At 33.9% G+C, this 14,826-nt stretch overlaps 1 protein-coding gene and 1 pseudogene across 3 annotated transcripts; one reads left to right on the top strand and one right to left on the bottom strand.

Moving 5' to 3' along the window:
- The first annotated feature begins 3,767 nt into the window (after window positions 1-3,767).
- Window positions 3,768-7,816, top strand: LOC112283891 (uncharacterized). Of its 3 annotated transcripts, none has more exons than XM_024523213.3 (6): window positions 3,768-4,110; window positions 4,442-4,557; window positions 5,302-6,602; window positions 6,917-7,013; window positions 7,354-7,413; window positions 7,626-7,816. In XM_024523213.3, the coding sequence occupies exons 3-6, from the start codon at window positions 5,488-5,490 to the stop codon at window positions 7,704-7,706; spliced, it is 1,353 nt and encodes a 450-aa protein (XP_024378981.1). In that variant the 5' UTR covers window positions 3,768-4,110; window positions 4,442-4,557; window positions 5,302-5,487; the 3' UTR covers window positions 7,707-7,816. The 3 variants fall into 3 exon arrangements, with proteins under 3 accessions (XP_024378981.1, XP_024378980.1, XP_090107637.1); XM_090251511.1 differs by having other exon boundaries at window positions 3,972-4,110; window positions 4,442-4,697; XM_024523212.3 differs by lacking the exon at window positions 4,442-4,557 and having other exon boundaries at window positions 3,879-4,110.
- A 557-nt stretch (window positions 7,817-8,373) lies between these two features.
- Window positions 8,374-9,247, bottom strand: LOC112283892 (suppressor of disruption of TFIIS-like; annotated as a pseudogene).
- Between the last annotated feature and the right edge of the window lie 5,579 nt (window positions 9,248-14,826).

Here is a 14,826-nt window from a genome sequence, read left to right as displayed (position 1 = left end):
TTTTTGTGTAGATCTTAGCTTGATTCAGTTGATTGAGAAGTTCAGACATCAAAGATAGAAGGTATCTATTGTTGATGGTGATCTTGTTGAGTCTTTGATAATCAACACACATTCATAATGATCCATCTTTCTTCTTCACAAATAAGATTGAAGCTCGTGCTAGTGATTTGGAATGGCGTATGAAATTTTTTAGCAAGATTTTCTTCAATATATTCTTTGAATTCAACCAATTCATTTTGTGATAAACTATATATTGGTCCAAATGGTGGTTGTTCTCCTTATTGAAGGTCAATTGAGTAATTATAGGGATGATGTTCTGGAATAGTATCTACATTCTTTTTCTCAAATACATCTTGAAACTCTTGATATTGGCTTGAAATACTACTTAAAGTCTTTGCATCATTAGAAACAAGTGTGGCATAAATGATACAAGGTGATCCTTCTTTTGCAGCATGCAAGAAAGCTCTTGTATCTACAAACATAGCTTTATTTGCACTAGACTTATGACTTTTTATTGGATTAATTTTACTCTTAATTATGCTTTTAGAAAAGTCAAGAGTACGAGAAATCCAATCCATATAAGGATTATACTTTTCTAATCATGATAAACCTAAAAAGACTAGATTAGAGGGAGATCTAATTATATTAAAGATTACACAACTACTATGACCATTTATTCCTATATTTATAGGAAGTCTTTGATGAGTAATATCTCCAAAAGACAATGGACAACCATCTATGATTTCTACATGAACAAATTTAGTTTTTTATACTAACGATATTTTATTACTTTTAACAAATTCTACGTCTAAAAAACAAGCTGAGGCTCTTGAATCTATGAAGACAGAGGCTTTATAATTATTAGGTGCTAAATGCACATCTATTATAAAATAAGGAGAGGATTTTGAAGAGAAGATAGGACCTTTATTAGAAATTATACAAGATTCTAGCTGCATGGTCCTAACTGTAGTTGGACAAATTTGTTTTTTAATACATTGTCTTCTTTGACAATTGTGCTCTTTATTTTGTAGTTTTGGCGCTTCTTTGGATAATATTAAGCAATGTATTTAGATTCTCTACAATATAAGCACAATCCTTTTTGACAACAATAAGTCTTTTTTTGCTCGATAAGAGGTTTAAAATGTACCATATTGATTTATATATCCTCTACTTCTGAATATATGTGTTGAAGAGATGTTGATATTACCATCAAATTGTAATAATGTTGAGGCCCATTTGTGTGATTCTCAGATCAAAATTCAAAAAGTTGATTATTGTACTTTACAACAAATTCAATTGCTTGACTCAATGTTTTAGGATTAGGTAAGTTGTACATCAATTTCTTTACTTCATATTGTAATTCATAGAAAAATTGGCTAATAAGTACAACATCATCCCACTTGATATCAGTTGCAAGTTATCAAAATTGTGAAGCATATAATGTTATAAATCAATTGTCTTATTGCAAAATATGGATCTTGTTGATTGCAACATAAGTTATATCATGTTTTCCATACATGGACCAAAGTCTTGCCAAAAATACCTCCAGATTATTTAATATTGGATCTCAACATTCAAGAAAAGATAAAAACCATAATAGTATTGAACCTGAAAGAAGTGTAACTTGTGATCTTGGAGTTGGATAGCTTTGAGGTTGAAGTTCAATCACAAGTTGTACTTAATCAATAAATCCTCAAAATTTGGATCTTGTACCATCAAACTTTTTGGACATAGTAATTCTTGGTTTTCTAACACTTGAAGGATGTTCTACCATGGGTGGAGGAACATGATTTGGTGCAAATGTTGAGATAGCTCTAATTATCTCTATATCCTCACTTTTTGCCATTTTTATTGATTCTTGTAGTAATAAGCTAAGTTGATGCATTGCAAGCATCAACTCCCTCAATTGCTCTTGCATTTGTGCCATTGCACTCTTCATTTCAACAAGCTCTCTCATAATAATAATCAGAAAAATATGTAATACTACTCAAGATAAGTAAAAGAAAGGACTTGAGGACAAAGAAAATACTAAGAATAATATTAGTTTAGAAGAGGGTAATCTGTAATTTCTAATATGCTTATGTCTTATCATGAAAAAGGGATAATCCACTCTTAATTAAAATAAGACAAAGCTCTAATATTGTAAGTATATTCTTCTCAATTTGTCAAAGACATGAAGTGGAAGATGATGCATAAACCAATAAAATTCGTATCAAAGAAAAAGTGACAAAATAGAAATAAAGAAGTACGTATATTAAAAAAAAATTAGAATGGCTTATTACCAAAAGACAAGAAAACTTGAGACTCTTAAAACTAGATTAAAAGCAAGAAAAGAGTTGACAAGAATGAAAAGGGATTCACTCTTATCTCTATATATATTATCTAACTAGAGGCTATGTGGCGATGTTTTATAGGACCTCCAATATGTGTTGACTTTGTAGGACACATGCCTTGATTTACAAGGCAAGTTTTTTTATTTGTTCGCTACATAGTTAGCTTGGTCTTGAAGCTACCAATATGTATGGCACATGGTTAACTTGTTAACTAATTCTTTAATCTAAATGTCAACAATGGACACCTATAAAGTCAAAGCAATGTCTATGAAGCTTCTAAAAAACTATCTTAGAAGATATTATAGAGTTAACTTAATTTTATCTACTTCTATTTACTTCTACCTATTTATACAGGTAATTACTGACTTACATGTGTATGTCCGTGATAATATCTTATATGAAATGATTGCCAATAAATAAAGATTAAAATTGAGTAATTTTTACAAATATTGGCATCTTTATTATTTGGCACCAATTCTTTCTTATCAAATTGAAAGACCAAAATAAACCTTATAATTATCTTTTAAAAAGTTTAAAATAGTCATATCAATTTATCTATTTGATAGTAACTAACCATTGTATAAAAGTTACATAATTTATCTTAGTAGATTGCAAAAGTCTTAAAAAATGTTGTATGTGACAATTGCCAAAAGAAGGTTGTAAATTTTTCAAACTTAATAAGAAGACACTTTAACTCGTTGAAATCCATCTACTTTTGGGTATATCAAATAACAATAAAAGAGAATAAAAGAAGATATTTGAAAAAGTTGCAATCAAATTAGATATGTCAAAAAATATGAAGATATGATTGATAAAGAATTTATAGGTATGGCAACATTTGCAACAAATTGTTTATATTGGATTTCAGTATTTGCTTATATATCAATTATAAGGTAGGTCATTGCCAATTGGTGACTCATTGCATGAGCCACTATTAATGCAATTTAGAGTAAGTCATCAATTAAAAAAAGAGCAATATTATCAAAAAAAAAAGTGTGGCTATAACAATATTAGATGTGGCCTCAATTGCTGCCTAAAAACAAAAATAATAACAATAAAACCTTTATAAATTAAAAATTTGTACTTAAAATATAATAAAAAATCAATACAAAAAGCATGAGTATGGAGAATTTTTGTGTCATTCAAATCATTTGTATCGCTTTTCAAAAATATAGGAGAAGAAGTGAACTTCTTTCTATAAGTGTGTTTATATATTAACAAAAAATCATTGTTTGATCTAGGAAAAGCAAACAACCTACTCATAGCATAACAAAAGATGATTCTTATGAAAGCAATATTTTATCTTCTAGTTTCCATCCATCCTTGATAAGTGTTTCTTTTCCGTTCCACGAAGGGAGTTGAAAAGAGGCGAGAGCAGTGAGGGTGGAGGAGAAAGAGAGAGAGCAAGAGGAAGGGGGAGATAGTAGCAACACTTGGACTGACCCAAAAGAGAAATCACAAGGAAGAAAGGTTGAAAGGAAGGAAGAGTGAGTTACCAAGTGAGAGACTTACAGGCTAAGTTACTGAGTGAGGAATCGAGTGAGGAAGTGGGTGACTGAGAGAGGGGCTTGGCTCCGCTGTGCTCTCCTCACCTCCTCTGCAGTGCTGTGCTTTGCTGTGCGCTCCTCTTCTTCCCTTTCCTCCCTCTTCACCCCCCTCCTGCTCCTCCTCCTCCTACTACTCTTCAGCCTCGCCGCTTCCCCGCTCATTGTCTCGCCCACCATCCCCCATGCCAGCGCTTCCTCTGTTGCTTCGCCCCCGCGTTTCCTCCACTTTTGTAAGTCTTCCTCTCGCCTCTTCTTTAGGTTTTGTTCTCCACTAAACCCCACTCTTCCTTTTTGGGTTCTTCTGCTGGTTTTTCCCCTCTATTTCTGTGCTTTCTGCGGACTTTCTCATGTCACTGCTCTTCTTGACCATACCCTCTCTTCGTTCCTTCTTTTTCTCCCAGCTCGTTTCCTTTCCTCGTTTGTTTGTTTGTTTTTGTTTTTGTTTTTTTTGTTTTGTTTTGTTTTGTTTTGTTTTTTTTTTTTGTCTTTCTTCTGCTGGATGCTCCTGGTTTTTGTTCCTGTCTTGCGGCGACTTACGCCTGTTCTCGAATGAATGTGTAGGATAGTGTCGGTGTATGTCAAGCTCATCTAGTTGTTGCATGAATGGGAATCCCGTTCTTTTGAGGCTCTGCAGCCGGAAGCAAAGGTTGTGTATTTCGGATTCTAAAGAATGGAAGGTATGAAAGAATCCGGAATGTGTGACAGTGAGAATGTTACTTTTGCTCGCTTCCCTTGCTGCATGTGCTCGCTGTCCGTGAGCATTTTCATACCACAATTCCTCGCGCTTGGACGTCATTCTTCCCCCAAAACTGGTCGGGTGCGCATTCCTTGAGAATTTCTTATTTGCAATCACCCTCGTGCATCTCCAAATTAATTGACCTGCCATATTGCGTCGTTTGGGATTTGATTACATTGGTTGGATGCCTTGAGAGTGTTGACAGTTGGAAACAGTTGTCAGAAGGACTGCAACAAAGCAAGAGCAATGTCCCATTACTCATTTATCACTATCAATGCATTACTGTATGCTGAGATTTTCTGGTGTTTGGTGCAACCTCTAGATTGAGATTCATGGTTATCTTGCATAATAATTTCTCAATAGATTACTTATGCTCTACCTTTTAAATTATGTGGAAGACTTCGTATCAGTAGCAGGAGCAAGGAAAGCTACTTTTCTCATCTTTGTGGATTTCCCCTCTATTATTTTGTAGGAGTGATTCCTGAACATGATTGAACGTGTTACTGATAGAAATGATCTGTTTCCTGTCTTGGGTTTATTGAGTTCAGCTGGACAAAGTTCTTCAAATCTCTAACACCCAGCAATAAGTTTTCACTTATAGCAAAGTGCTCGTTCTTATAAAGGAGTACCCTAATCTTATCATAATTTGTAGCACCCACGGATTTTTTTGCGTTTGGCCTTGCAGGTGCAGCTGACATACTAACCTACTTTAAGTGCTGAAGCTGTTCATCATTAGTAGTTGTGGTGGTGGAGCAACATTGCTCTGTATGCATACTTGACTGTGTGTATTAGAGGGGAATGGGTGACGACCTTGATTGAATATTGAGTGAGTTCCACAATTTGAGGAGGTGAAGGAGTTACACATTTCACAATGCCTCCCAAGCGTAAAGCTCCAGCTGCAGCGACCAAGGAAGTTAACGATGACGCTCCTGCTGTAAAGAAGCGAGGTCGCGCCAAAGCTGTTGCCCTCCCTCCTCCGTCAAGGTCTGATCATGAAGCCGCTGACCCTCCTGTACCTCAGAGGAAGTCGGAGAGGAAGCCAAAGGAGATTGTTAAGGAAGTAATAGACAAACCTGCATCTAAAACGAAACCTCCACCAAAGGAGAAGGTGGTGCCCAAGGACAAACCTGCAGTCAAAGCTAAATCGGTACCTGAGGAGAAACCTGCTCCCAAAGCCAAAGCAGCCCCCAAAGCAAAACCCACAGCAAAGAAGAAAGCAGCACCTAGGAAGACGTCTAAGAAGGCTAATGAAGTGGAGGATGAAGACGAGGGTCAAGAGGAGGAGGAGGAGGAGGAGGTTGTAGCCCTTAAGTCTAAAGCTCCCGCGAAGAGGAAGGCTCCAACAGCGAGGGGAGCTAAGAAGGAAGCTGAGGTGGAGGAAAGTGGGGACGAGGGTCAAAAGGAGGAAGTTGCAGCTCCCAAATCAAAATCCCCAGCAAAGCGAAAGGCTCCAGCACCAAGGAGTGGTAAGAAGGCCAAAGAAGAGGAAGAAGAAGAAGGAGAAGAAGATGATGGTGAGGACCAAGACGACGATGTCGTAGACGCAAAAGCGAAATCTCCAGCTAAGAGAAAGGCTCCAGTAGGAAAGAAAAAGGTTGCATCGGTGAGGGAAGCTAAGAAAGCGGTAGGACCGAAGGCGAAAGAAGAGAAAATAGAAGATGAGGGTGAAGCTGAGGATGAAGAGGAAGCAGTAGCTCCCAAAGTGGAAACTCTTGCGAAGAGAAAGGCATCCTCAGTCAAACCTGGTAAGAAGACAAAAGAAAAAAAAGAAACTGAAGAAATGGGCAGCGGAGTGAAACCTCCGGGTAAGGGAAAGGCTACACCGCCAAGGGCAGCAAAGAAGGCAAAAAATGAGGAAAATAACTCCGAGAAATCGGAGAGCGCGGACGAGGATGGAGAGGAGGGAACGAAGAAAATTCTGGAATCCGATGTTAAATCTGTAGAAGATGCAGTTGGAGTGAAGAAGTCTGTGATAATTGAGCACTGGTACGTTAAAATCTGATTCTTATTGCACGTTGTAGGCTCTCTTGCCAACAGTGCAAGTTGGGATCTCAGTGAGAGGAGATGTTAAGTTTTAGGACCTGGATTCACCTTTATCTCACATACGTGGTATAAGTAAGGCAATTTTGAGGACCCACAGATTGAAGGTATTCCTAGCTTTATTACCCTGTAACTAAATATTACCATGATCTGATGGAGAGGGTCTGGTAAGGTTATATTTTGAGCCGGCTTGTTGTAGTACTTTTCCTGATTGTATTCACTTATTTGTGTTGTTTGTTTGCATCGTTGCTGTTTGATAGTAAACAATGTAATGCCTTCAAGATACGTGCACTGAAAGTTCAAGAGTCTCTTAAGGCAGCAATCCCAGGCCTCGAAGTTTCAATCAATCCAGAAAAGGTGAGATTCTGTACACTGAACTGTAGGAAAAGGAATTCTCATGTGAAGATTACATAAAGGATCTGCGTATTCCATTTGAACCTTCAAAAGAAACAAGATTCTGTGACCTACGGGTCTGTAAGTACGATAACTACATTAATCTTGATTAGAATACCCAGGGATGTTGTTTTCGTTTTTATGTTTTTCTGTAGCATGGGATGCACTTTCCAGTTAAAGCGTAGCCTTCTTGGTTTTGATGGATCTGTTTGTTCTGTGTGGTTGGTAACACCGGCATCTCATTCGTCTTGTTAGGTGATAGTTGGTTGCTCTTCTTGACGTTCGCTGAAATTTGTGTTTGCAGCCTAGGAGAGGCTGTTTTGAAATTAGGGACAGTGCTGGAACTATCTTCATTTCGCTGCAGGTACTGCTGACATGTCATGCTTTTTTTGTTTGCTTTGTCAGGCCTTGCTTCTATGACTGTCTCCTTTAAGTACTTTTATGATGCAGGAGTCTAAATCTGGTCTTGTTGCAATGAAAAGGAATATCTACGAACTCGTGTCTTTTCTCATGTCGAAATAGTTATGTTATGTATGTACACCTTTGATTAAGCGTATTTGTTGATTGTATATGCAGGGTATGCCCAGACCATTCACAAAGCTGAAAGCTCTTGACCTCGACAAGACAGCTGCAGATATTGTGAAAAAGTTGACGTAGACATTTAGCACAGTATTGTGCTTTGATACAAACTAGGCACCTTGCTTGCAAGCTAGATTTGAGTAATCAATTTTGGATATTTTGGAACTTGAAGTGCAGCCATTCACAAATCTTTCGCACATTTCCAAGCTTTAGGTCAAATTTTAATTATGATTATTCACAGAAAATCAACACAACCAGTCTACTTGCACTCTTATTTGGTTGTAGTGCTACTCGTACAATTGATTGCTTTTCGAGGAGCTATAATTAGATTCTCTTCGCGATCCTCAAATCGGCCATCGAAAACGCGAAGTGTTACACGAATGCAGAGCGCTAGTCGATGGATATATCCGAACCATAGAATGGACGGGTAGCAGTGGATTGGTCGCATTGACACAAACAAGTTACGAAAGAGTTTCCCGTATGCTTGGCCGAAGTCCCACGGTCAGCAGGACATCGGGATACTTCATATCGTCTTTGGGAGAAGAGAAACCCAGTCCATGCTCTGGTCTGATACATTAAATTACACTAAAGAAACGTATTGTTGCATCGTGCGCTACATACTTTCACTTGGATCTAGTTCAGTTTGAAGTACGTACAAGTATTACGCACAATTCTCGTAACTAATCACTGCTGAAAAGCTCGTCCTTGCGTACAATTCAGGCGACTGTAGCTACAGCAATTTCGTGAGAGATCTGGAGAGGTTCGATAAAGCGCGGTTGAGACCAAATTTCAGGGATAGACTCCTTCAGATTGTGAATGCTCACAAAGATATGATCAGTTCCATTACACTTGACAAGGCTGCCCACCAACACCGTCTGCAATTCAACCGTTTACCACCCAAGATGTTTCTGGCACTGTCATCGAAGAAGAGGGTTTTTGAGGGATCCAATTGCATCAGCTGGATGGCCTCCTGAAAGCATGCTATCGCTGGTTTGCATACAATCAGAACACTAGTGTCGAGTTTTACGTCGACGTCGTCATCCGCATCTTGGCAAACTTGTCTGTCCTTAGATATGGCGCTGTGACAGTTGAAGCTCTCGAAGCAGAGGAAGCCTTCAAATATATCCTCCAACCCCAGCAGGTTTAACACCTTGTCCGCGTGGATTTTATCAGCATTTGTGAAGATGAACTTTCATTGAGGCATGCTTCGGAGAAGCTCACGGAGGACAGGGTAGGGGTGGAGATTGTGCCAGGGAAGGCGCCCGTGCACATACTCATGATAATCGTCGTGGTCGAAATAGTAGCCTTCAGCCCAAAGTCCTGCCATGGTAGTGCCATAGTTCCTGTAAAGAGCACCGCACAAGGCGGTTACGATGGCTGGCGCGATGCACAGTTTCTTCACCATGTAAGCTTCAATGTTCAATCGACAAGCCTCAGCTAGGCCGCTGCTGATGGGGTACTATGTGTCATCCAGATCGAAAATGAGCGTTTCATAGATCGGTGCTAGCTCCTCCTCGAATCCCACTAAGTCAGTGAATTCCATCGCCACACTTCACAACAACGTCGAAGTGAACCACAATCTCACGCCCAAACACCAGGTGGTCCTCACAAATACTCGTCTGAAGAATTTTCAGCGGTAAACTAAGAACTTGGTGAAGACACGCATGGATGTGAAAGGAAGCAGCTTTTATTTATAATCCTCCACCTTGAGACTGCAGCTGAGAGTTTGGGTGCAGACTCCCGCCGTCTAGTTCGTCTAGAGTACATGAGATTCGGTTATACTTAGCCTGGATAGCCTAAAGGGCATCCCGGTAAATATCGCAGTTTTGTAGGTGAAATAATGCAGTTTCCAGAAAAATTTCGGGGCGTCCTTGCATCGTTACTTGGATCGACGGGGTGCATTGAGGGACTAGTAACCCACCACCAAACCTTGTTACACATTCTTATCTTTCAGAAGTAAGTATTTATTGGGGTAGTTTGGCAATACCACTCTTATAACTATTGTACAAAGAATTGTGTCATATCTTATTATTATTCAAAAAAAAAATTGCCAAATAACTGGTATTCCAAGGTACTGGGGAAGCAATGGGTTAAACAGAAACCTTTCTTTGATTAATAGTTTTGAATTTTATATTCTTTTTATTAGCTGCATGGGTTAAAATAGTTGTTTGAGACCAACTTCTACAATCTTGAGATTAGCATATTAAACTTGGGCGTTGACAAAGAAATTTCAAATATTCAAATTTCAATTTTGAAAATTTTATTTTGACAAAGTCTACTACCTTCTTCTATTTTAGTCTTTTACTTATTTTTTCATCATCTCTTGTCTTTGTTTTTCCTTTGTTATGGGCCTCTTGGAGTTCTTCCCATTAGATCATAGATTTTGAGCTCCCAAATTAAACAAATAAGCTCACACAAAACAACTCAAGTTACAACAAGATCTGTAAACTAATTCAAACTCAACGAACAAATTACCGCACAAAATCAATTCTAATAGTTGAAACTTTTGTCTACTACCTATTAATCCCACAAAGTTTTAGTATCTTTTCAATATTCTTCTAGTATGTTCGATGTTGCAAGCGTTGCATCGGGTGTTTCCTTTGTGGGGACACCTGCATATTGCTAATCCACAAATGAAATACCCGATTGGATGAGAACCCCAAAGGCTTTGATGTCAACTTTACTTGGGTACTGGCCCTATATAGTTAACAACTTGCTGTGGGAGTGGTGGAAAGCTTCCAAGCACTTCAAGTTGCACGAAAACTTGTGGCACAATGGGTGTTGCAGCGAGGAACAGTCGCCGGGTGGCATGGATCGCGTGACGATCGAACAAGCGCACAGCCCCACAAACAGTCCAGGCTCCACTGCTGCAATTCTGCATATGAAACTAGATTGCCCGATCTACAAACAGAAACGAGTGGAGTGAGGTAAGAGACGCACACACAATGCACATGGTTTAACAAACAAAAACAACAATAGTTGTCCGTCGGAAGAACCGCCTTAGAAAACGTGCTGTCGACAGCACATCCACATGAACAGAGGTTACCATGGCGATTTACCTAATCTTACTGCTCGTATAACCAGAAAAACTTTCTGCCATAAGGTACAGCATAGCACAACAACCTATCAGCTTAAAAGTATATCATATCTGCTTGATGAAAGGATATGGGCTACCAAAAAAAAAAAAAAAAAAAAAAATTACTATCTGATATTTTGCCGTGGCTATATTCAAATCTCTCGGAAACCAGTTTTCTGGAATCTGAAAATCTAGATTTTTTTTTTTTTTTTTCATTCTTTTATTAAATTATTTTTTAAAATTATGCATAATTTTCACCAATCTAATTCACGCTGTAATGCTAATATCTACGTATAGTTTGCAAGGTAACAAAGTGTTGTCTGATGTTGGTGGTACAGAGACCAAAAGATATCAAAATCAAAACAGTTGAAAAAGATTTTGTTGAAGCAATTAATTATTACAATATTCAATATCGGTAAAGCCATGCCATAGGAAATTTGGAATCTTAAAAACTTATGTAATGTTTTGGGCCTATTAATACTAAAACATTTTGACTTAAAGATAGATATCAATAAAGTTATTATTAAATAATCAAAAAATAAAATCTATCAAACTTCAATTTAATGTCTACCTTTTATATTACTAAAATGGTTTTATATCAAGAACTGTTATAAAAATTTGCTTTAAGATTTATTGTATACTGTATTCTAGTCCAAAATATTCTAAAAAAATCAAAAAAATTAAATACAAGTTAATATAGAAGAACCATACAAAGCATTAAGATGGTTGTTGTTGAACTTAATATAAATATATTTATTGAAAGAATGTAAAATATCTAAATAATCTAAAAATATAAATCTAAATTTCTATTATAAATATTGAATTTTAAAAATATCCTTTAGAAAAAAAAATATATTTTTAATTTTTACATATATAATATAATAAACCTAAGTATAGTAATTAAGTTTAATTGTAGTACCACTAATAATTATATTATTTCTTTTGAATATTTAATAACATATCTTTATCTACCAAATAATACACCTAATTAAAATCTTACTTAAATTTTTTCAAATGTTTAAAAAAACCTTGAAAAAAATAATTAAATAAAATGACACTAATATGTATATTAATGTTTTAGAATAATCTAAAATAAACCTTTATTTTTATTTTTAAAATATGAATAAATTAAATTAAATTCTTCAAAAAAAAACCAAAATGGTGATTTTTACAAAATTACTATTTTTCTCACCTTGAAAATTGTAGGATATTCTTTTTATGTTTCTACATAAGATCTATCTATATACTTTCATTAACTCTTAATAAAGATCATTTTTTTTCCTCTAAAAGTTGTAGCCTTGATGTAAGTTCTTTAGAATTGAAATCAACATTAAATCAAGGACAATTATTTAGCTATTAAATTCAAAATCCAACTTGATCAATTTTTTTCTTTAATCTATTCTTTTTATATTTTTATGTCTTTGTCAATGTTGAAGTAGTCCATTGATTTTGTTTACTTCAAAGTAGAACATAACTTTTACTTAATAAACCTTGTCTTATCACCATCAATCTTATCTTGTCACTATTGGTCTTGTCTTCCAAACTCTTTCTTTTTTATGTTGAAAAACCTGAAGATCTTCATAAAACCTTTTTTGTAATACTTATGATATGTTAATAGATCAAAGAAGTATAATAAAATGACATAATAGAATGTCAATTAAAAATTCTTTATTATGATAATTATAATATGAATTTATAGCTATTTATAGCTATCTTAGAATGAGTTTTATTTAATACTATTGGAATTTAGTAAAACTAAACTACTTTATTTCTAACAACCTTAAATACCTAAGGTAGTTTTAACCACCTTATATTTTTTATACATAGGTAGCTAACTACCTTGCCTTTTTATACTAACTTCTCTTTTTTTAAACCTATTTATATTAACTTTCTTTTAAATTCTTTTTATACCAAGTCTTTTCTTTTTATTTTGACTTCTTTTTGAATCAAGGTTTTTTTTTTTTTTTTTTTTTTTTTTTTTTCCTAAGTCTTTTCTTCTTCCTTAAATCTTTTTTACATCAAGTTTCTTTATTATTTGTTTTAAAAAATTATTTCTAAATTATATCTTATAAATAGTATAAAATTTATTATTTTATCTTTTAAATTAGATTAAATAGTTTAAGAATTAAAGGTATTTTAAGGATAATCCTAAGTTTAATAATTATCAATTCTTTTCTTGTAATATAAGAGTGTATTGATCTCTTGATTCTTTATGATTCATGTCCTTAATAATTTAACAAGAGTGCTAATTTTTTATTCTTTATTTTTTTAGAAGACGTTGAATGTCTCCATTTATTTTTATTTTTTTGCTTTAAAATTTATGGACTACCTATCTTTAAATTAATATTTTTTTATTTCTAACATTGATTTTGTCCTTAAAGAATGTAGAGTGCCTCTCTTTACAGAAATTTTTATTTAATATTAAAGATTGTAGATTATCTTCTTCAAATTTGACTTCTAGATTTGTTAAAGTTATTTATTATAGAGATAGAAGGAAAAAATATAGATACTATATTTGATAAAAATAAGAATAAATTTTCAATTATTACAAATCTTCATAAACTTGTCAATGCTCTTAAGGTCAAAAACTCATGTATTATCAACATCAATTATAGAGATACTATTCCTATGTCTATAAAAGAAATCATCAATGAAATTTAAAATCTATACGAAGAAGTTGTATAATTGATAAAAGTAAATATATCAACATCACAATTGAATCCAAGAAGCCTTTCTACAACAAGTATAAGGAAGGCAAGAATTAGTATATAAGAAAAGTTTGATAGAAAAGATCAAAATTTGGAAGATTTCTATAAAACATCGAGTTTTATCTAAGATTGCATCTTTTTTAATATCTTGATGGATTTACTAAAGTTGTTTTCATAGGCACACTTTTATTTGATAGTGCTTTCTTTTTATTTGTATTTTTGAGGAAAAAAATATTCACAACTCATATGTAATCTAAATTTATTCTTAAAAGTGTTTAAAACTATATTTGAAGAAAGTTATTAAGAAATTATAAAAAAGACCAAATTCCTATCTTTATAATAAAGATTATGCTCAGTTATCATATATGATTTTGAATTATAAAATCTAGTTTGAAATGTGGATTAGAATGATAAAGTCTTTATTAATATATTTTTATATGGATTAAAAGATAATGTCAAAGATTTGTTATTGAAAATTCCAAAAGATAATTTATTATTCAAGCCATGATATGTAATAATCAATTTTTTTAAAGATAACAAAAATAAAGATTAGGATAGAAATGAACAAATCAAATCATAGCAATAATTCCTAAGTTTTTAAAACTTATTTGTTAAGACTAGAACCTATGCAAATTGATACAATATGTTTCAAACAACTCATTGAATAAGAAAAAACTTGGCATCTTCAAGAAAGATTGTACTTATATTATAGAGAATCTAAGCATACTATTCAATATTATCCAAAGAAGTAATACAATCAAAAATTGATGACTATGGTTGCCAAAGAGGACGATGTATTAAAGAACAATTTTATCTAGTTATAATAGAAACCATACAATTAGAACCTTATTCAACATCTAATAAAGTTTTTATTATCTTCATAGATACCTAATCTTGCTTTACAATAGATATTTTTTTAGGACCAAAAAAATTATAAAGTTTTTACTTTATTAGATTTAGGAACCTTAGCTTGTTTTATAAACAAAAAATTGGTTAAAAATACAAAATATCCTTAGTTAAGAAAACTAAGGCCATGCATGTAGAAATCATTGATAGTCATTTTTTGTCTTTTGGAGATGTTACCTAAAAAATTATTTATTAAGATTTAGCAACTAATGGTTATAATAACTTAATAATATGTAATATCATTAAATCTCCCTATAATTAAATTATTTTAGATTTATTATAATCAAAGAATTATAATTTTCAAATAGACTAAATTTTTTATAATCTTGAATTTTTTATAATGTAATCTAGACTTCTATTCTTTAAATAAAAAGGTATAAGTCTAAATTTTTAATAATAATTCCAAGAACTTTTATCCATGCAACAAAAAAATGGTCACCTTTTATTATTTATACCACACATATTTCAAATAGTAGAAAGACTCCAATCAACATTCAATGTTAATACA

Source organism: Physcomitrium patens, chromosome 6, assembly GCF_059467195.1.
Source record: "Physcomitrium patens ecotype Gransden chromosome 6, ASM5946719v1, whole genome shotgun sequence".
NCBI lineage: Eukaryota > Viridiplantae > Streptophyta > Bryopsida > Funariales > Funariaceae > Physcomitrium > Physcomitrium patens.
Note: the sequence above shows the minus strand (reverse complement) of the source record. Positions and strands in the feature narration are given on the sequence as shown.

Excerpts from the sequence above, each read along its gene's own strand:
- LOC112283891 (XM_024523213.3), top strand. The coding sequence starts at position 5,488 with ATGCCTCCCAAGCGTAAAGCTCCAGCTGCAGCGACCAAGGAAGTTAAC. Across the intron at positions 7,014-7,353 it reads TTTCAATCAATCCAGAAAAG|CCTAGGAGAGGCTGTTTTGA; the intron begins GTGAGATTCTGT and ends TTGTGTTTGCAG. Across the intron at positions 7,414-7,625 it reads CTATCTTCATTTCGCTGCAG|GGTATGCCCAGACCATTCAC; the intron begins GTACTGCTGACA and ends TTGTATATGCAG.